Genomic DNA, 21,679 nt, shown 5'->3' with positions numbered 1-21,679 from the left:
ATACACTGAAATCTGGCTCCTTCGGTTTATTGATTTTGCACTTTCACTGTTTTCACAACAGACCTCTCTAAATCACTGCTGGTGGGACAGTCGCGAGCGCTCTCTTAACAACATGTAACCCGAAACTGCTCACGGCCAGCGGGAACCTACGTGGTGAAACCTCCGGTAGCCGCGGTTTCCTTGCCTGCCGCTAACACAACGAGCAGTTTTGTGCTGCTGGCACCGGGCACCAGGCACCTTCCGGGGGCTCCGGGGCGAGCAGGTGCCGTGCCGTGCCGTTCCGTGCCGCGCCCTCCACCCTCCCTCTCCCCTCCGGCCACCTCGGCGCTTGCTGCCGGCCAGAGCCGCCCCCGTGCCCGCCTCCCTCCGGGGGCACCGGGGCGGAGCAGGGCCCGTCCCGGCCCGTCCCGGCCCGCCCCGCCGAGCGCACGGCGCAGTGCTGCCGCCAGCTCCGGCCGTGCCGTGCCTTGCCGTGCCGTGCCGTGGGCAGAGGACGGGGGCGATGGACCCCGACGGGGAGGACCTGTCCCGGCTGCGCGCCCTCTTCCTGTCCTGCGACGCCAACGGCTCGGGCCGCATCGAGCGGGAGGACTTCGCGGCGCTCTGCGCCGAGCTGCGGGTGCGGCCGGAGGAGGCCGAGGCCATCTTCCAGCGCCTCGACAGCGACCGCGACGGGGCCATCACCTTCCCGGAGTTCGCCCGCGGCTTCCGCGGCGCCACCCGGCGGTGGCCTGGAGCCGGCCGCGGGGAGCTGCGGGACGGGGGGGATGTCGAGGGAGAGCCGGCGGCGGTGTGGGCCGCCGCGGGGCTGGAGCAGCCCTGGAGGGACTTCGAGGTCCGGCTGGGGGACGAGGCGAGGTTCATCCCCAGGTAAGGCCCGTCCCGTCCCGTCCCGTCCCGTCCCGTCGGGCCGCCCGCAGGGCTGCCCTGTGCCTCTGCTGATGCCACACAGCAACCCGACGGGCACCGCTTCCCCCCGGTGTCAGTGGGAAAGAAATAAAACGGGGGTAGCTTTGGTAGATTTGGTAGAGCTGGGTAACGCGGGTCTGCCAGTACGAAACCGATTGTGTTTCACTGTTACGTATTTTGGGGGTCAGCAGTAACCTGCCTGAAACTTGAGGTGCTCCATGTTCTTACAAAGACTTGGCCATAGAAAGTACAGAGTAATTCTGCTTAATTCAAAAATTACAGCTTGAACTGGAAAACAAGGAATCTGAGTTGAAGGCAGCTAGTTCAGGGGCAATCGAAACAGATACATGACCATATATATGCAAAGGGGCTTGTGTCAAACTCCAGCAGAACTGTCTGTGAGATTCACAGACACTAAAAGCTTGTCAGAATCTGTGTAACTTTTCTAACGGTCAAGTCTATTGTACAGTTTGTTGCTTTACAGGAACACAAAACATTGGCAAATTTATCATTCAGGTGTTCATGTAACACACCTTAAATTACTCCCGAACCCAATAGTTTGGTTCTAGCTACTTTTAGAATCCATTTGGCTCTTGCAATGACAAATGTCTTCAAAGAGGTGTCCCGTAGGTTAAAGAACTTTCTGTTCATGCCCACAACCAGAGTAGGTTGCTTTTTACTGAACTGAAAAGTAAGCCTCTTGTTTGAAAGTCTGCAGAAGCAATTCTCAACTTAACCTAAAGCCAGAGAGAAAATCAATAGGAGATGGAAAAGTGTGACTCATGAACAGTGATGGCTTGTGAAAGCATCCATCACCTTTTGGTAATAAGCCTATCGCTGTCTCTTGGTTACTGTGTTTGCAGCGGCAGAGGTTTGAATATAGTCTGGTTGCTTGTCTAAGAGGACCATAGGACGGGACAGAACTACCCCTATTGGGTTTGAGTGTCCAGACATTTAATTATTTTGTTTTGGGATTCTTATGCATCAAGTTGCAAACAGAACAAAATGCCAATAATTAAATACGTGTGCCAGGTGGGCAGTTATTTGTTGTAACATTCCCCATTCATGTTTAGCTTTATAAATACCTTTGAACATCCTTCACAGTTGGCTGTATTTGTTAGGTGTGTGCCAACGTCAGCCAAAGAACAGTGTGCCCTTTGTTTTTCCTGTTCTTTCTTGTTCCTGTGCTGAAGCACTAGAAGCAGGTCTTTGTTACAGCTGTTACAGCTCAAATTTTTTTTTTTTTTTTTTTTTTTTTTTTCTTTCCATATATGACCCATATCTTTTTGTGTTGAAATATATCTGATATATATATTTTTATGTCCCACTGAAAACATTTGGACCAATTATGTGAGTGAGCAACAGATATATTTAAAGTGTTAAAGAAGTCTAGACATGGGAGAGATTTTAAACTGGGTATAGCAAAACCTTGTAAAGTACAAGCTGGTACTTCAAAAAACGTGTTTATCTTTTTATTTAAATTATTATTATTATTATTATTTATGTTTTCTAAGAACAGACCTCAGTTGGTGCAGACCTGCCTCTTCAATACTGTAAAAGAGTTCACATAGTCGTTTATTACCCTTCATATGTTTGCTGAAACATTTGTGTTGAAAATCATGAGAAAAGTAATTACAAGAAAGAAACTCCTCAAATGGAGATGAGTGGAGTTAGTTGCCCATATTTTTGACCTCAGTCTTGGGGGAACTTGGGGTTTCAGTCCCTCAAGATACTGTGTATTCTGGTCCTGCTCTAGCAAAACATTGTCACATGCTTTGATGCTGTTGTGGTTTGTATAGCAAAAAGCAAGGTGCAGGAGATTAACCTAATGAGATAAAAATATGACTGAAGTCAGGAGAAAATTACACAGCACCTGTGGTCTGTATCATTCTTGAGTTTGATCAAATACCCATGGGAATCAAAAGGAAATTTTTCACTGATATCAGCACACGTGGTTGAGCCTCTTCTTCTACAAATGAGCTTTTAAAAGCCATAAATAAGTCTCCATAATAGCATGGAAAACCCAGTAACACCGATCAATATCCTAACTTAGCCCTTAATGGAGTAGCAGACATCAGATGCAACATTGTTTATTGTAAGCTACTGCCTAGTACCAGGTAATAAAATATGCCTGTACTAAAATGAGCATATTTTGAATTTAGTTAATTTTTGGAAATAAATTTACAAGGGTAGTAACACTGAAAAATTTCAGCCCTGCTCCTTCCATCCCCATCTGAACAGATGAATTCAGTTAGGTTTCTTTGTAAGGTGGTCACTGTGAGTCAAGTTATTGTTTGTCTTAGTCTCCACATGTACTCAGTGAGCAATTGTGCCTCTAGCACAAAAAAACAGAGTCTTTCCAGGCTAGTGACCTAGTATAATGTGTGAAGTCAGATTTTAGTGGAATTGCGCAGAGGGTTGGGTATTTTTTTGGCATTCATTTAATTTAAAATGCAACTATTCCTTCTTTGTTGTTATATTCAATCTGCTATAATGAGTAATTAAACACAAAAAGGTAGCTGTGCTTTTGGTTTACATGTAGTGAATTGCCAGCGGGGGTATAGCTGTGTGAGCTATAGGAGATCTACTTTATTAGAACTCAGACACATCCATTTGTTTATTCCTTTAAGGAGTATTTGCAGTGATCTAGGAGTAGACAGAAAAAATAAATAAATAAATAAATAAATAAAAATTAGCTATTTGGTGCTCCAGGCTGTGAGTACTCCAGTGTGTTTCTTGAGCTAGAAGGGTTTAGCCTGTGGCTGTGTTACTGGTGTTGCATTCTGGTTTAATCCGTGGTCATCCTCAGGTCTGTTTGGATCTCAGTGGTAAGATGAGAAGTTTTCCTCCACTCCCTTAACTGGCATGCGCTCCTCAAAGTATGCGAGGAGGTCTTCTGATAGCCACACTTCTGCTTTTCTAACTTGGAACAAAGAATGATACAATGCCCACTGGTGGTCAGGACAAAACCTATTCTTATGATCCCTATGGCAGTTATTTCTTTCTGTAAATCATGGGTAAAAACTTCCCAGAAAACATATTCAAAATTCAAAGATCTTAAATCAGAAGGAGCAAAGATCTGAACTGCATGTATTGTGTGCCTTCTTGTTTATTGCTGGGCTAAACTGAATCCCTTTCAACAATAGCAGGCAGTATTTCTGTGATATTTGGGATAATCTGTTTGGAAAATGAACTAAATTAATTTCAGCATGAATGTAGGTGAATCTAGAGAAGAAAGTTTGTATCCCTGTTTTGAGTTAAATTCTGCTTCTGACAGAAGCCTCTCCACTGCCTTGGTTGTTAATCTAGGGTTCTGTTTCTTTTGCCTCTTTTCTGCGCTGCCATACTGTGAGATTTTATGCACTGTAAAATTACGAAGTTCCCTAATTTAATTGTGATAACAGTTCACTCCTAAATATGTAATCTGGACCTGTATAGAAAATGTTGGTCTGGTAGGCATCATAAAATGAGAAAAGATTGTTGTTTTTAACAGTAGCAGCTTAAACTGTGAAGTGGATGATGCTCATGGCATATGCTGCTGTGCAACATGAGAGGAGGGGGCTCTTCTGCAGAAAAAGTAGTCCAGAGCTCATTATGCACTTGCTGTCATGAGCCAGAATGGATTTTGTGCCAAGATGAATAGAGAACTCAGCTTCAGCTCTTATCAGGAGATTGTTTTTACTTCCAGGAGATGAAGAGCCATGATACCAGCAGTGGAATTTCCTTGGAAGTTTATGTGTGTTTCTCAGAGATGGAGTGAATGCAAAGCCTGAGGAGAAGCAGCTGCTTGGGCCACCTTTATCACAGTGCTGGAGAGGGGATCTGTGCTGTAGGATTTAGTCTTGTCTTCTAACACATCTCACAACGAGGGGTTGGCAAATGGGCTCTGCTGGAAGCGTGTGGAAGTGGGGAGGACTTCCTGTGAGTCTTTCAGAGCTACCTTAGGTTTTCCTGCCAGTTGTTTTTTTCCCTTTAATCAGAACAGCATCTGTACCAAATATCTTATGCTCAGCATTTGTTTTCCTGAAATTTTTGTGTCTCATTTTCCATAGACACATCCTTTCGAACATTCTGATTCACCACAGACTTTATCTTTCCCTCCTTTCCGACAGGCTTTTCCACACCTGCCCACTACTTGCTCCAAGTTACACATCTGTCCTCAGGCAGGGAAGAGTATTTATTCCTTGGAACAGTATTTATTCCTTGGAAACACTAGAAGTCCCTTCCTTGCAAATCCACTGCCACGCCCTTGCTTAGACTCTCTCACCCGGGAGCTGAGGATTTGTTCTTCTTTTAATGCAGCACAATTAGTGAAAGGACTTTTAAAAAAAAAGCTGATACTAAAAGAAAACTGTGCTTCAATTGAGGTTGAGAAATACTTCAAAGTTTATTTTGTATGAACATTTCATGTAATTGTGTCTTTCCTCAGGGCTCTTACTCTAGGAGAAAGCATTAGACACTCACCTGGGACAGAAGGTTTTCTGAACAGGGTATTTCCCTGTCCTTGGTAGTAGGCATAGGTTACTGATCTCCAGTGTAAGGACAGATGTCTAACTCCTGATCTTTCTCTTGCTCTGACCACCCAGCTCAGATCCTCCTGGCTCAGACAATCTTGCATTTCATCCTTTCATACCCTCACCAGAACAGAGGTGCTGCAGGTGGTAGGAGTGATTTTTACAAGCTCATTTACACTGGAAAGAGACCATTCAAAGAGAGAACATTCTAAAGCGTAAAAATGGGCATATTATTATTATCAGTATGCAGGCATATTTAAGAATAGTGGTGATTGATTGTCTTTGCTTCTACCTGCACATACAAAATCAGAAGCTATATTTTTCCTGTGCCTGAAGCACGTCTGGGTCAACCAATCAAAGAGAAAGATTGAAAGTTGGGGACCTTAAGTCTGCAGGTAATAACATGGATAAGAAAGTAAAGGCAGAGATGAGAAAAGCAGAAATGGATGTTGTTGAAAAAGACATACATATATGTAGACAGAAAGACCTCTTTTGAGTTAATGTTCTCCAGTTCTTGCTGGAGAACAATTTGGTCTAGTTTTCTTACCTCTCATTGCAATCCTAGCCCATAGACACTTCCAGTCCAAGTGGGTTTCTACCTTGTCCTGCTGCGTTGTGGTCTCCTGAGTGCTCTGCACAGGTGGGCCCTGAAATTCTGCTGGTCCCTTTGTAAGTCTCTACCTTTCTACCTTTCTGGTAAATATACACAAAATAGTGGTGGAAGAAACACTGAATCATTACCATGCCAGGGGAAGTGGTATTATAATATCACTGTCAAATCTTTGGTTTTTCTCTGTTTTCCAGAAGCTTGTTGCACTTTGTCTTTTACTTGGTGGAGAACTGCACTGCAAGTACAGCCCATTCCGTCAGACTAAGCAGAACATGTAACAAATTTTCTCTGCAACTACATAAGGGAATAAATGTAAGAAACACAGCAACCATAGAGTTATTCTTTGATACATTCCACACACTTCCTCTGAGCTGCATTTGGAGTGTGGAGTGGTAGGCAAACTGTCATTCAGCCATTCAAAACAATACTGTGAATTGATATGAATTGGTTTAAATAAAATTATGCCACGTAATATCATCTAAGTATCTGGTATCTCTAATCCCGCGCGCCCCCCCCCCCCTTTTTTTTTTTTCTCCTCTGCTCTTTCTCCATTCTACTTTGGTATTATAAATCTATCATATTACAGATGGCATTATCATCAGGGTAATTTATTTTCTTTCTATAATGCAGTAACTGTATGTAACACAGTATTATGTGAAGGTATTAAAATATTAGTTAGTTATTACAATTACAATTAATATAATTACAGTTAACAATTTTACAGGGAACCTAAACTAGTAAAACCTTTGAGATGAGGTAAGGTAAAGTCAGAGCAGTATCTGGTCAGGATACTGTACTTTTTTGAGCTATAAGTGCTTTGTACTTATACTTCATGGTAGATGGTACAAATGTTGAACCAGAGAGTCCAAAGTGACAGTTTCTTTCATGTTGTAGTTGAAAATGCCCTTTCTATGCAATCGTGAAGCTTTACAGCTGTGTTTGTGTGGAACTTAAAGGGGTACAGTTTTTAATCTATTTAAAAGGGGATTTCTGGATTTCAAGAAACACTAATTTTAAAGGACAAAACTGAGCATTTCATATGAATTTTGTTGAAACTGAAGCAAAGGCATTTTAGTTTCCTTTTTTTGTCCAGAGAAAAGACTATTCAGTGTTCAGGAGTCAGCTCAGTGAAGTCTATTTGTGAAATCTCCCTCAATAAATAATTTAGAGTAACTAATACATTTGCAAAAAGAAATAGTATGTCCAGGAGAACTGGAGATAAACAAATAAATTTGGCAATATCTATTGCAACTAGTTTGTCCTGCTGCAGTGATGTCACTAATGCTTAGCAAAGCATGTAGAGGAGTGATTTAAAATATGGAAAGAGATGATTAAGAACAATTCTTCTCTTAATCATCAAATACTTACTGCATGCTGATATACGGTGTATATAACTGCATCCTTCTAAAATCCTGTGAAAATATAAAATATTATCACAATGTGCTTTCTACTGATACATCATGGATGCTTGGAGTGATTAAGTCAGTAAGAATCTTCCCAGTTCATGAGAGTGTATTACTGCTTGCTGAAGGCGTAAGTAATCAAGTAGGCTCCCATCAATTTTGTTGCAATAATTCATTTCTCCTGCATTTTCCTGTTGCTACAGTAGTTGTTGACTCATGTTTTTAATTGAGATATCCTGTAAGCTGCCATGAAGCACTCAGGTGAGTGTCACTGAGAATTTCAGTGGCCAGTTTGTATCTAAGAAAGTCTTGTGTGTCCTTTCTAGGATTCTGTGCAGTTGTGTTTGGATGGTTATTGTTTTGCTTCCTAAAACTAGGTCACAGATATTTTGAGTCCATTTGTATGGTAGCCAGTCACTTGGCTGAGAAGGAATAATAAATAAAAGAGATTTTGGTGTCACAGGCAGAATTAACTCTTACAGTAACTACATTGTGCTTCTAACTACTACAGCTTAAAACAGAGCAGACAGCCATACAGCAGAAGCACAGCAGTGTGCAGATATTGATTTCTGTCTTCAGTTCTGGCATCTGTATTTGCATAAGCTTTGCAAAGAAGCTGCAGGAGGAAGTGACTGGCACTCTTGTAAAGAGAACAAACTTTAAGAAATGCATTATTCTCCTACAAATGTCCTCTGATCCTGGCACAAAGTACTGTAGTGAAGGGCCAGACTAATTGGTTGACTCTCCAGTCCAACAGCATAAGACACCATACCTTCCATTTTGCTACAGCTGATAACAGTCCTTGTGGTTGGAGACTTCTAGTGTTATGCATGGGTTGTTTTCAGTCACAGGATTTTCAGGACAGATGGAGGTACAGTGTAGTTTTATGGATGTAGCTTCTTTGACCTGAAGTTAGTAACTGACTAAAGCTGCACAAGATGGGGTAAGAAAGAATACCAAGATAACCCTATATTCTTGTGAAAATAAGTGATGTAGGTCCTTAAATATCCTACCATAAATTGTTAGGCTGTGATTTGGAAGAGTCCCAGGTAAACATTTACTCAAGAAATGAACGTTTTTTGTTAACATTGAGTAAAAAGTATTTTTGCCACTGTTTGGTTGCTTTCTAGGAAATAAAATTATTAGTAGGCATCTCCTTGGCAACACTGAAATTTAAAGGAAAAAAAGACAATTCCAGAATACAGATCTTGTGCCAGGAATTTATGAGATGCATATGATATGTTACCATATCCAACTATCAGACCAAATGGAATTTCAAGTAAAGGGACTACAGAAAGACTGCATTTTGTAATTTTTGAAGTAGTCATGCTCCAGCTTCAAGGCTAATCAGCAGTAATGGAAGTGTGGTAGGAAATCTGTGAATGGTATCACCTTGGGACACTTAACTTACTGTTTGTCCAGTTGCTGATACTTGGAATTCAGTGTTTAAATACAACCAATCTGTTGTACACTTGCAGTTTAACTGAGACCTGACAAACATGAATCACAAACTCATTTTGTGATACGTGCTGTTATCACAAGCATTCTAAATTTCTCTGTTGTACTGTAATCTTTCAGCACAGAAATTTCAGGTATGTCTGAATGATGTAATAGTACAGAGTGAAAGGTAGGAAGATTTGTTGTTTTTGTTTTTTCCTGATTGTAGTGTTTTTGATCGTGTTATTTAACTGAGAGTGGTTGCCAAGGAAAATGTCTGTTAACTGTTTTTTAAAGGTAGAATACTGAGTAAACATATGTTTGGGGAGTTCTTTAATGATATATTGCTTATAGATATGTTGTAGCATCTGATGATCAGATAAATCTGAATGTTACTGTAACCATTTGTGAACCTTGGTATTACTCTGTTTAAATATGTTATTTAAATGAAATTGTATGCATTCATAATTAGAGTCAAGTTTATATTATGCTTAACTTCCCTAGATATGGAATACACCTAAAACATAAGCCTTTGTAAAGGAGACTGTTTGTAAGGGAGAAGCATGTAGGTACACAAAAATGCCTCTGGCTTCAGTAAATCTGTATTCTTCTGTGGTGGTGATAGGTTTCTGTATATTGAAATAAGTATCTGCATTTCAGCTGGAAACATATTTTATGTTTTCCTGAAATATTTAATTTTTTAAAATGGGAATCTGAGCTAAAGGAGCATTTCTGGTACAGCTGTAATAAAATAAGTTATACTTTCAGTGGGAAAATCATACAGAAGAAGCAGAGTGCTGGAATGTTGATAATTTAAACTGTGGAAGTACCTCAGGTGGGAAAATCACACTGAATGTTGGTATCATGGTTGCAATAAATGTGTTCATTAGCACTGCCTTCATAGAAGACAGGAAAGTATCAGCTGTCTAATGAGGAGGATCATTAAATCAGAGGTTAAGCTTTCCTGTAACAAAAAGAGGGCAGGTATCTGTGATGTGTTAGATATGGTGTGGGACTAGAAATTGCAAAACATTATTTCTGTTTACATTTCTGCCACTGGTATGATGTATTTCCTCATGACTGGTCTGCTTCCTTTACCTTTGTAGACTAGCTTTTCCATTTTACTTTTTTTTTTTTTTTTTTTTTTTTTTTTTAATATCTCTAAATTCTTGAATACCTGCCTATGTTCTGGTATATTGTCTACAGGGCAGTCAGCTTCAGTTATCCTTGGGATTGCTAAATTCTGATGAATTTTCTCTGATAAATTGCCTTATGATAATCCAGTTATTAGAACTAAGCTGGCATATAACACAAATGGTTACCTGACATTAATAATGGTATGACCAGAAATCAGAGCTTTTTAAAAACTAATCTGTGTAATAACATTTTGGTGCTTATGCTATTGTTTGTTTTTGGATCTTGTCAAAATGGTTTGCTTTGACAATTAAAACTGTACACAATCGACAGAAATGAGTCCATATTAAATGGGAATCAAAACATTGTATTCCTGCATTGGGGCAGCCATTAAGAAGCAATATACATTTCAGGAGGTCTTTTAATAACTTAAAGCTCTACAGAGACTTTTTTTCTTTATATATTTGTTGTCTTCCACATAAGAGTTATATATAAAATTAGCTTCTTACAATGTTTTTTCTTTTTCTTTTATTTATTTATTTTTTTTGTGTGTTATAAAGCAGGGCTGTCATTATTAGGGGTGCAGACTTCAGCACCAAAAAATATATATATATTTTTTTTAAATGAGAGAGATGTATTTTATTTTCCCATACAATTTTGCCCACTTATACAAGAGATATGAAGACTAAAAATTTTAACAGATGGGGGAGCATCAGACTTTGTATGGGTAGTTGTCTTTGCTTCTGTGCCTCTGTGGGTAGCTTTTTGCTTTTCTCAAGAGTTTTGCAGGCAATGCATATTTCCATATTGCTATTGTTACCTGTTAAGATATTGTTACCTGTATTCAGTTTTCAAGATAGCTTCAGCCTAGCTAGCAAACCTCAGTCATTTTACCCCTTGTAGTGGTGTCACAAGACATATGATCAGCCCCTACGCTATCTTAAACATCCATTTTTACTTAGGTGGTTGGTGTACTTACCCACTTTCACATTTTTATGCAGCTTGCTATAGCATTATACCTCTCCACAGTTTATAATTAACATTACAGCCACCAGAAGTGTTGATTTGCATTGTGGATTTCTCCAGTGGCATGCTCTTCAAAACATCACAAATATAAGTACAAAAAATTGGCTAAAACTAAAAAAGATTTTTCTACAGTAACTGGGTTAAAAATAATTTAGAATAATTCTGACCTATCTTGCTGAATGTTCAATGTCTGTATCTAACTTGTTAAATTTTTAATATAGGCAATAAAGGGGAATACCTTCATTTGTAATACATTTTTCAAACCTCTTGGAGCATTGTTCCAAGTAAGTCTGTTAAAAAGGTATCTGTCTTTTTCAGACAAGAGCAAGTCAGTGTTCTGTATCAGAACATACACATAGTGGAACCAAGATTAATCCAGCCATATGAACATGTCATTAAGAACTTCATCCGAGAGATCAAGCTTCAAAGCACAGAGATGGAAACCTTGGCCATCGCTGTCAAAAGGTATCGTGAGTTGTGCTTCTAGTTCAGTTATGCAGTTACATTTTTCTCTATCACAATTTCTTGGATTAAACTGCTGGAAGTCAATGCCAAAATATACCTGAGTGTTTTCATAAACTGAGTTAAAAAGTTAGTTTATATGCACATGTGCATAATCACAGAATCAGAATCACAGAATAACAGAATTGTAGGGGTTGGAAGGGACCTTGAAAGATCATCGGGTCCAACCCCCCTGCCAAAGCAGGTTCCTCAGAGCAGGCTGCCCAGGGAGGCATCCAGACGGGCCTTGAATATCTCCAGAGAAGGAGACTCCATAACCTCCCTGGGCAGCCTGTTCCAGTGCTCCGTCACCCTCGCTGTGAAGTTCTTTCGCATGTTGGTGCGGAACTTCCTGTGTTCTATCCTGAGTAGAGGGGGAGGATCACCTCCCTTGACCTGCTGGCCACACCCCTTTTAATGCACGCCAGGATCCCATTGGCCCTTTTGGCCACAAGGGCACACTGCTGGCTCATGGTCAACCTGTCGTCCACCAGGACCCCGAAGGTTGTTCTCCTGAAAATAAACATTCCCCATTCATACTTTGTATAAGTTCTATCTGTGTTCTTATGTTTAATGCCTTAATGCATTTTGAATCCTCTTCCATGGCTGTACCTTTGAGTTTTAGCATACTCTCCCATTACAATTGCATTTGAAAAAAAATGTAATTTGCTTCTCCTGAGCTCAGGACAGAGATTTTCTGTGTCGTTGCTGCAAGTTGCTGCAAGTAGTTATCCTTTTGAAGTCTCTTAATAGAAGATACCAGAGGGGCCTTTTATCTTTGTAACTTCATTTTCAAAATGTGATGTGATGTCTTTCATATTGATCTTCTGCTGTCACATATTATTAATATGTAATTAGCCTATATTTTCAAATTAATTTGTGGTTTGGGTTCCCAACCACACCAATTTCAAGGTCTTGTCAGTGCTCAACTATTTCCATGTCTGTCTGTCTAGTTTGTTTCACATAAGTTTTTGTCAAGACACAGGGCAAGTCCTAAGAGAGTATTTACTTTTAAATTTTAGAGCTCAGGATAAAGCGGCAGTTCAGCTCAGTGAGCTGGAGGAAGAGATGGAACAACGGATACAGGCTGCGGAGCATAAAGTTAAAAAGGAAGTGAGTATTTTGTATTTACACTATTTCATAATGACCAAACTCTCAGTGGATTTATGCAGGATTGATGGCCAGGTGTGTCCTTGATGCTGATCGACTGGCTCAAAGCCATTGAAAGCAGGGTCTGGATGAAAAGAAAATATCCATGATATGAAAAATGTATTATCTTAATGCTTTCTTAAAGGGGAATAGCTGCTCAGATGTAATAAACCAAGAAAAAAAAAATATTTGGTAAGAAAATAGGGATGTAAAGCAGTTTATTTCTGAGTCCATTATTGGAAACAGATTAGAATAAATGACCTTTCTCTGGAAAAGAATAGAATTTTGTTCTAGTAACTAATAGATGAATTTATGTATAAATTAATGCTTAAATCATTTGTTCCTAATTTTTATATCTGACTGGAGCAGTGACCTTTCTTTCCCCTGTTGTTATATTCTGGTCCTGCAATCTTATTTTAGAGACTTCTAGAGGAGAGAGGGTGTTTGTGATGATAGGGTGTGACAGTTGTCCCTGTTCTCTTGAAGTTGATGGGATATTCTCTGTTTCAGTGTACTCAGGTTTTAGCCTTTGTTTCAGCCCACTTGCAGTCTTAATTGCAAAATAGAAGAACCCTCTTCCCCTTTCTCATTGAAAGATATAATGAAACTGCACGTCTGTGTAATCTTAAGCAGAAAGCAATACAGGAAATCCACCCTGCCTGTCTTGTCTGCTTCGTGTTGAACTGTTACTAAATTCATGTATGATAAACCAAACTTTTTAGTATATGTAATAAGAGCTGTTGTTCATGCAAAGTATTCTTATGTGGGCATAAGAAATTCACTGATTAAAACATAAATTCTGGTTATTGTCATTACTTTGGTAGGACGCACCATATACTGAACCTCTATATATTTGTTATATATTATTTCATCAAAGTATTTGCAGGATAAGGAGTAAGAAAGTGCAGTCAGCCAAGTTGCTGATTTTAAATATCTGTTAGTAAATGATCTGTGAAAGTAAAAGGTGTTCTGACAGATTTGCTTCAAATATTGTCTTTTTATATACAGGAGGAAAAATTCGTACTGTGGCATCAAAATCTGTTTTCCTAGTAACAAAGTAAAATGACATAAAAATGTTATAGTGTCAACAAAATAGCATATTGTAATATATTTAACAAATTATAATACAGGTCTCAGTACAGAAAAACTTACCATTTCCAGGGAGAGTATGCATTTATATTTAGTAAACAAATAAGTTTGCTTTGGAAAATTTATGTCCTGCAAAAAGTAGGAAATCACTGGAAAAAGTCCTGAAAAACTTGTTCCCTACTGTAAAAATATGACCAGGGTGTGCGCGTTTGTTCAGTTGGAGAACATCCTCAATCACATACTATCTTTATGTAAAAGTCTGCTATCTATTATCTGAATGTAGTTTATGTTTCAGGTTCTAAAAAGGACCCTTTGTAGTTTGCAGTGCTTATGCTAGATCTGTGCTTTGGGTTAAAGTGCTAAAGAAATGGCCAGGCAATAGCCCGAAGAAGTGATTGTGTTAGTTCTCAGATTGTTGCTGAGTTGCATGGATTGAGGTTTCACCTTTCACACCCAGATATCGAAGATGGGCTGTAACTTGTTTCCCACAATGTTCTTCTCAGTACACTCCTGAATGTTCCCTATAGCTCATAGCTCTGCATACTCCACCTACTAAAACACCCTGAGAGTAAATGTAAGGTATTTACTTTGTGGGATTGTACTAAGCCATTAATCTTAGAGCCTGTACTCAGGGCTATTGTTTGCCAGAGTGATCTCACTCATGCCACCGTGACACCTGCCTTTGCACGATAGTATCTGCAGCGCGAGCCTATCCTCTATTTTGTTTCTTCAGGGGAAGCAAATAGTTACCAAGCAATACTTATGAGTCCAGTATAGGTGCCAGCAGTAAGAGAATCCAGCCTAAGCTGATTACTTTGACGGATTATCATTTTAACACACGGATGTCGGCATCTCAGGCAGGAAAGTACTGCATTCTGAGCAAAGTCCATGCACACTTTTTCTGTGTGGAAGCACTGCCTGTCTTGCAAAAAAAAAAACAACACGCATGCACCTTGGTACCTCGAAGTGCTGGGGGGGGGGGGGGGGCGGAGGAGTTCACCAAACCCTTCTTGGTGAAACTTCCTTTCACAATTTTTTGGAATTAAAATAATATCCCCAATACTGCACTTAGACCAAGTACTATGTGAAACTGTAATGACTAAAGATGATGTCATCAGCATACCTTTTACTGAATGTGGCCTGTCATATTCAAATGCTTGCAAGCAAAAAATTCAAAGAAAGTATGTAAGTAACAGATGGTGGCATGGTAGTGCTATTACCAGCATGTTGTGTGCAAAACCATGGAAGGCTAGTTTGAAAAGGGTTCAGTGCCTTGACTTGCATGTCTGTGTGTGTGTACATACATCCGTATATATAATACACACCTACATATATGTAAAAGTAAAATTTGAACACTCCTCTTTTGGCTTTACTTAAGAGATTGAAAATGCTAACCATTGGAGACTGAGATGAAAGCAAGCATAGAATTGACCCATGTCTTCAATTCCAACTCAGTGTTTCATTTCTATGAATATTTCATAAGTGGACTGCAATAATAGAATCAGTGTCAGTGGATTTTAAGAAAGGGATGGTAGACTTAATGGAAAGACAAAATTACACACATTAATCTAAGGGGAAAATGTTTGGCTTTCCAAATTGATGGATACATTTTTTTAAGAAACATTTGAAACCGATGTCAACTTTTAATAAGATAACTTATATTACAGGAGAAACGAAAAGCTGAAGAAGCACTAAATGAGTTGAAGCGCCAATATGATACTGAAGTTGGGGATCTCCAGGTGACAATAAAAAAACTTAGAAAGGCAAGTAACTTGATTGAACTCATGGCTAGAATTTTTAAAAGTGTTGCAAGAGATGCTGACTTTATGAAGGGCCTTCCCCAGGATGGTTAATCATGATGTAGTTTTTTACTTTAATGTGCATAGGTAAATCACAACTTCAAATAATTTTTTGGGTTGTGTTATGGTTCTATGCTGTTGTATAGGTTTTGTGTAATTTAGTGAAATACTTAGGAAAGATACCAAATTGCCAAATTCTATTGCTGAATAATTGTCTAGGTCCCTGAAGATATTAACACTGCAGTTACCTGTCTTGTTTTTGATACATTAGAAGCAGTCTAATATATTACCACTAAGTATTTCTAATTAATAGATTTAGATGAAATTGTCAACCCATATGTATTAATTCACTATATTACTACACTGCTATTCACTAGTGCTTTTGGCATCTAGTACATTTCTTTCAAATGTTAAAAATCTTAAAAATCTTTTAAAATCTTATAGAAGACCAGAAAAATTTGGAATAATTTTTGGAATAATGCTCCCTACTCATGCAGCTGGGAATATTATGGGTTATAAAAACTTCAATAGCTGTAACACACTCTAGGGGTTATTTAATATAATTTCCATTATGTTTTACATATTTTGAATGAGAACAATCAAGAATGTACATTAATTGAATATTTTGTTTTACCATCCTAGCTGGAGGAGCAATCCAGAAACATAAATCACAGGGAAGATGTGGTTGAACTGAAAAAAAGAATACATGATATGTTGCTGGTAAGAAGTGATTATCACTAGGATATTAGTTTAGCCTAAATTTTATGCTTTTTGCAATAGATTGCATTCCCCCCCTCCCCCCATTTAATGCTATTTAATCAAATAATTTAAATTAAATGAATAATTTAATGATTAAGCTAAGAGATAAACTTGTAAGTTGTTGATATGTGTATAGAGATCTTTAACTTGGAAAAAAAATTAACAGTTCTAAACAAATGCATGCACATTCTAGGTATTACATTTAGAAATGGCTTGAAATGACATAGTACCATTTATGTGCGACTATGAAATCCAAAAATCAAAATTCACTGTGGCTCTTGCTTGTTACTTTACAGATTTCTCTGATGTTTTAAAGTGCTCCTCTTCTTTCTTCCTCTCTGCTGAGATTTCCTAGTGTTTCATTTTTATTTGATTTTGATGGTTTTTATTTAAGCATTACAATATGTCAGCATGGAGATGATTATGACAACTATTATCTCACATCTTCATTTTTTTACAGGAAAATCAGAAACTCAAGAAAGATCTCCTAGAAGCACAGACAAATATCGCTTTTCTACAGAGTGAATTAGATAGCTTGAAAAGCGAGTATGCAGATCAGACTTTAAACACAGAGAGGTAAGTTCTTTCTACTTCATTATTTTCACCAGGAAAAAAAAAATCTTTTATCTGATACAGTTACTTATATAGTTACTATGTAAAGTTGGTAACTTATTTTCTAAATGTGCCATAGGCAAATACATATGTGACACCATGACTGTTACTCACTTTGCTTATCAGGTCTCTGAAAGAGCAAGTTCTGAACATGATGCAAACTTTGATAATTGTACAAGGAAGCCCATTGATTTTACTGGGGCTTCAGTTAGGAGAAGTTTTTTCCTCCATGACTTGCACTCTGATGAGTATCTCTATGAATATTAGGGAAAATAGTTTTTGGAGCTTCCAACATTCATCTCAACCAGTTTTTCCAAGAGCAAAGGAGAGCTACTTTTAGATTTTCAGAGTAATTTAAAAGAGTCTTTATAACAGTGTCATTACAGTGTTACCTTCATAAACACAAAAAAGTATTTCAGTGAGTCAGCTCATGATTTCATTGATTTTTTTTCTACTTTTAATTCACAGTTTTTGTTGAGATTTACTTGCATAGATCAATTAAGTTACCAAGTTATTTGTTTTGTGTAAAACTGCTTTTAACACAATTCAGCAAGGATGTAAACATAGCAAAACTGATTCAGAATTATCTTTAAAAATTATCTTCCCTCCACCCCCATAGTTATTACCTTTGTAAATGTTAGCTGTTGAGTGTAGCCCTCTGCCAAGAGCAATATAAAAATATAAAAGGGTATTCTGTGAATCATAATTTCTTCTTTTATTCTTTTTCAGAGACCTAGAAATGATCCGCGAGTATACTGAAGACAGGGATAATCTGGAAAGACAAATTGAGATGCTTCAGTAAGTCCTCAGTAATTCAGATTTTATTAACAAGCTTTGTCGCAACATAGTCATAGCTAAATATTTTTGTAGTTTTGAAAAAGACTAGTATGACATTTCGGAAAAATAGCAAGTAAAAGTACTAAAATGGCCTGAATGTTCATTTAAGGTAGTCTGCTTATCTTTATTATTTCATCTTAAGTTTGTGTCCCTGTGTACTCAAGTCAGATAATAATGACAAGATACTGCTATGGCATCTGAGTTTTGTGTTTCTCTGTTTTTATTTGAGCTCCTCTTTTCCTCAAACAAAAAAAAAAGGCCTATCAGATCCCACTTTGAGAAGGCTGAATCCATTTGGAATGGCATTAGTTGCATTCCTGATTCTTATTTTTAGCTTAAAGTAATTGTGCACCAGACAACTTCAATACAATCAAGTTTTTGGTAGTCTACCCCTGTTCTGTTTACGCCTTCTAAAATGGTCTCTGTTTTTTTTTCATGCTGCTTGTTACGTAGAGACTTGGAAAGTCATCCTGTGCCATTTGCTTTTAGACTGAGCTCTCCACTGACTCAGGAAGCCAGGAGGTATTGAACATTTATCTGGCACAGGTGGCAGCTTCTTGAATTTAGTATTTGGTAGTGTGTCACAGTGGAACCACCAATATTTCATTGCTTTTTTTTTTTTTTTTTTTTTTTTTTTTTTTTTTCCTTCTGATATGCTGAATGACATTTGAGTCTATCCATACTGTTCTAAATATCATTACTTTGGGTCCTTTTTTATCGACTTTTCTTCCCTGTCTGGATAGTAGTAAGTGTATGCAGTATTGTACAAGGCACACAGAGAGTTTTGCTTTCAAATGATCACAATGAATAGTTTGTTATATCTTTATTTCATTCTTAATCACGTTATTTCTTTCAAGCAGCTGAATCACATCTGTGTTTAAAGTAGTCTCAGCAACACAAGGATAGTAATGTTTTATTTCAGGAATGTCTGTACCAGTTCATTCCCACATAGGTTTTTTTTTTTTTGTGTGTGTCTTTCAACCCCGCAAATGGCCACAGATCATAACATAGAAGTGAAACAGGGTTTCCGATACTGCCACTGGAGATGGAACTTTACAGTGCTTTATTTTATCAACAATCATTTTTTTGAATATCTGACATCACAATTCTGGTCCCACATTACTCCTTGCTGTTCACCTAAAGAAGAAAGCTTTTTTTATGTATTTTTTCAAAATTTCTTTGCTATAAGTTATAAATATATTTATTGTTCTTTGCTATACTTCTGCAAGTTAAACTATATTTCCTTATTAGATCAGCTAACAGAAAACTACATGACAGCAATGATGGTTTAAGAAGTGCACTTGAAAACAGTTTCAGCAAGTTCAACAGGTCATTGGTATGTAATTATAAGTTTATAATGTTAAACTTTTAGTTGTAAGAAATAGCACACCAAATGCAAATTTGTTTGTCCTTCAGTGGGTAGCCAGAAAACTGATATTTTTTCAGTAGTCTCACTCCAGGGTTATACTCATGTAGTTGGATTTCAGTAGATTTTGATCTGAAATAGTGGAGCTTTTGCTAAAGCACAACTATTTTAGAAATTCTGCTTTAGAAATTAGAGATTTTTTTTTTAATGTGCTTTGGCCAAAAATATCTGATGCAGTGAATAAGTCAATAATTTCACCTGCACTGAAGGAAATGTGTTTGAATCGTATATATTAGAGAATTCTACTACTGAAAACACACTTCATAAAACTTCCTTCTTTGTTGCAAGGTCTTAACCTAATTTGAACTTCTGTCCAGGCAAGTCACTTGGCCAATGACTAATGGGGACTGCTGATAGTAGGCCCTCACTCAGGGCTATCGCAGCTGTGCAGGGATCTTTTGTAACAGATGTAACACAGCATCTTTCAAACCAGAGAATGGAAGGACTGAAAGTCACAAAAAATCTACTCTATATTGCTATTTTGTGGTATTGGGAAACCTGCTAGTCTCCAAAACTAGTAATCAGACAAGCTCTTGCATCACCAAGAAAGCAAGTAACTGTTTTAGAAGAATGAAGCCAGAATAATGGGCCCACAGAGGGACTACTGGCCAGGAAGGGGGAAAATTGAATGGGCATTCAATTTGCTGCCATGCCCTTAAACACATGCAAGGGAGGGAAACTACATCTCAGCTGATGACATTCTCCTTCTTACTGTAGTAGTCAATGCAAAATTTTCAATATTGAGATCTCAAACGTGATATCTTCAAAAAATTGAGATCTCAAAATCTCATAGGTGTAGTTAATGAAATAATCTTGGAAATTCCATTGTCTTGTGATTGAGTGTGGCTTGCAGGTGCAGTATTAAGGCAACAGTGGAGCCTAAATAGTAGATGTAGTGGACCTTTTGGCATCTAGTCATATTTAAAGGATTATTTAATTAAAAATAAGTGGTTGGATATACATGAAAATATAGAGGACTAGTTTTGATGATTTACACTTTTATCATGATACTTACTGTGTGTTCATCAAATTTCTGCATTTGTTATGTATCTGTCTCAGCGGTTAGCAAACACCTCACCAGGAAGTACCATTTCTAGGAGCAGTCCCAAATGTAGTGGTGGACAGTCTCCTCTAAATCCACGATATGACAGGTAAGCCAGGTTTGCTTTTACTAAGTTTAAAAAGACTGGGCATCACAAATGTCTTAGAAATTCAAATATTGTCAAATAAGAGAGAAAACAATTATTTCTGATTCAAAATAAATATGTGGCCATAGCATAAGGTCCAAAGTACAGTGAAGTCAATAGGAATCTTTTCAGTGATTTCAGGAAGCTCAGGAAAACTCTGTTCAGTGGTAAAGGCAAATTACAGAAAATTCAGACAGCCTTTTGTTTAATCTTAGATTATTTTGTTCCTAGTTTTATTCTTAATCTCCCATCCTTGTCTGCAAAAAAAACATAAAAATCTACTGAGGACCTCTATTACCTGTCCTCCTCAGTACTTAGGAAATAAAACGTTTTTTTTTGTTATATCTTTATCCTATGTGTCTGTTTTTTTTTTCTGAAATAATTATTACAAAAGTTTATAGGCCTAATTCTTCAGGAGAATAAACATCCTCATCTCCCACTGACATGCAAGAATAGTGAATGCATTTGGATATTAACAGGATAAAAGCCACAGAGAACAGGAAGTTATCTAAACACAAGTATCATATTTGGTCAGAGCTTTATTGGTTTTGTACCTAATGAATGCAAGTCATTGATTAGAACTTCCTCTGATCATTGCAGAGAGTCTCATTGATATCACTGGGCACTGGGTACAACTTTGAGTGCTCTGGGTCATGCTATTTAGTGAAACTTTTTGTTTTGTTTTGTTTTGAAATAGCTGGAATTGCCATTAAAAATGTGTGTTCTTACTCAAATGATAGATTATTTTGTCTTACTGTTCTTTTGGTGTTACTTCAAACCCTACAGAGATCTCTGTTAGTGTTCTTAGTAGCCTGTGTTTTATATTTTGCCAGTCAGATTAAAGTCTTTGGTAGTGATTGAGTTGTCTTCTGCTTCACACTAATAATATCCACATTCAGTCAGTACTGTTTCTCTGCTGTTTCCATGTGTTTGCCGGCTATAACATTTTGTTTGTCACAGAATGATTCCTTCTGCTGAAAGCAGATAATACCAATTTCCCTCTGTTGGGGAATTTTGTGAGAGCCAGCTGTTTCTAAGCTGCATATTAGACTGAGTAATCTTCTGAGGTTAGGGAATGAATAACTAAAGTATCTTTGGATGTTAGTGATGTCCTTCTCTGAGAATATTTATTAATAACTACTTGGTGCAATCCTTCCATTTTCATAAAAGTGAGAAATGCAAGCTACTTTAGAGGAGAGTTTATGTGGCAGTAATAAAACTTACTCTTGTTAGGTATGATTTAATAGTATGAAGGGAGATATAAATGTCCCCAAACCTGTTCATATT

The 21,679-nt window shown here is 38.0% G+C and overlaps 1 protein-coding gene across 1 annotated transcript in view; it reads left to right on the top strand.

Moving 5' to 3' along the window:
- Positions 1-399: 399 nt before the first annotated feature.
- The window catches only part of RASEF (RAS and EF-hand domain containing), a 34,631-nt gene continuing 13,351 nt past the window's right edge, over positions 400-21,679 (top strand). The window contains exons 1-9 of the mRNA XM_035310734.1: positions 400-870; positions 11,352-11,498; positions 12,557-12,647; positions 15,440-15,535; positions 16,214-16,291; positions 16,791-16,906; positions 17,672-17,740; positions 19,031-19,115; positions 20,265-20,356. Coding sequence (XP_035166625.1) covers positions 503-870; positions 11,352-11,498; positions 12,557-12,647; positions 15,440-15,535; positions 16,214-16,291; positions 16,791-16,906; positions 17,672-17,740; positions 19,031-19,115; positions 20,265-20,356 — 1,142 coding nt within the window. The 5' untranslated portion in view covers positions 400-502. The remainder of the gene's footprint in view (positions 871-11,351; positions 11,499-12,556; positions 12,648-15,439; positions 15,536-16,213; positions 16,292-16,790; positions 16,907-17,671; positions 17,741-19,030; positions 19,116-20,264; positions 20,357-21,679) is intronic.

Source organism: Oxyura jamaicensis, chromosome Z (assembly GCF_011077185.1).
Source record: "Oxyura jamaicensis isolate SHBP4307 breed ruddy duck chromosome Z, BPBGC_Ojam_1.0, whole genome shotgun sequence".
Lineage (NCBI taxonomy): Eukaryota > Metazoa > Chordata > Aves > Anseriformes > Anatidae > Oxyura > Oxyura jamaicensis.
This window is presented reverse-complemented; position numbering and strand designations above follow the sequence as displayed.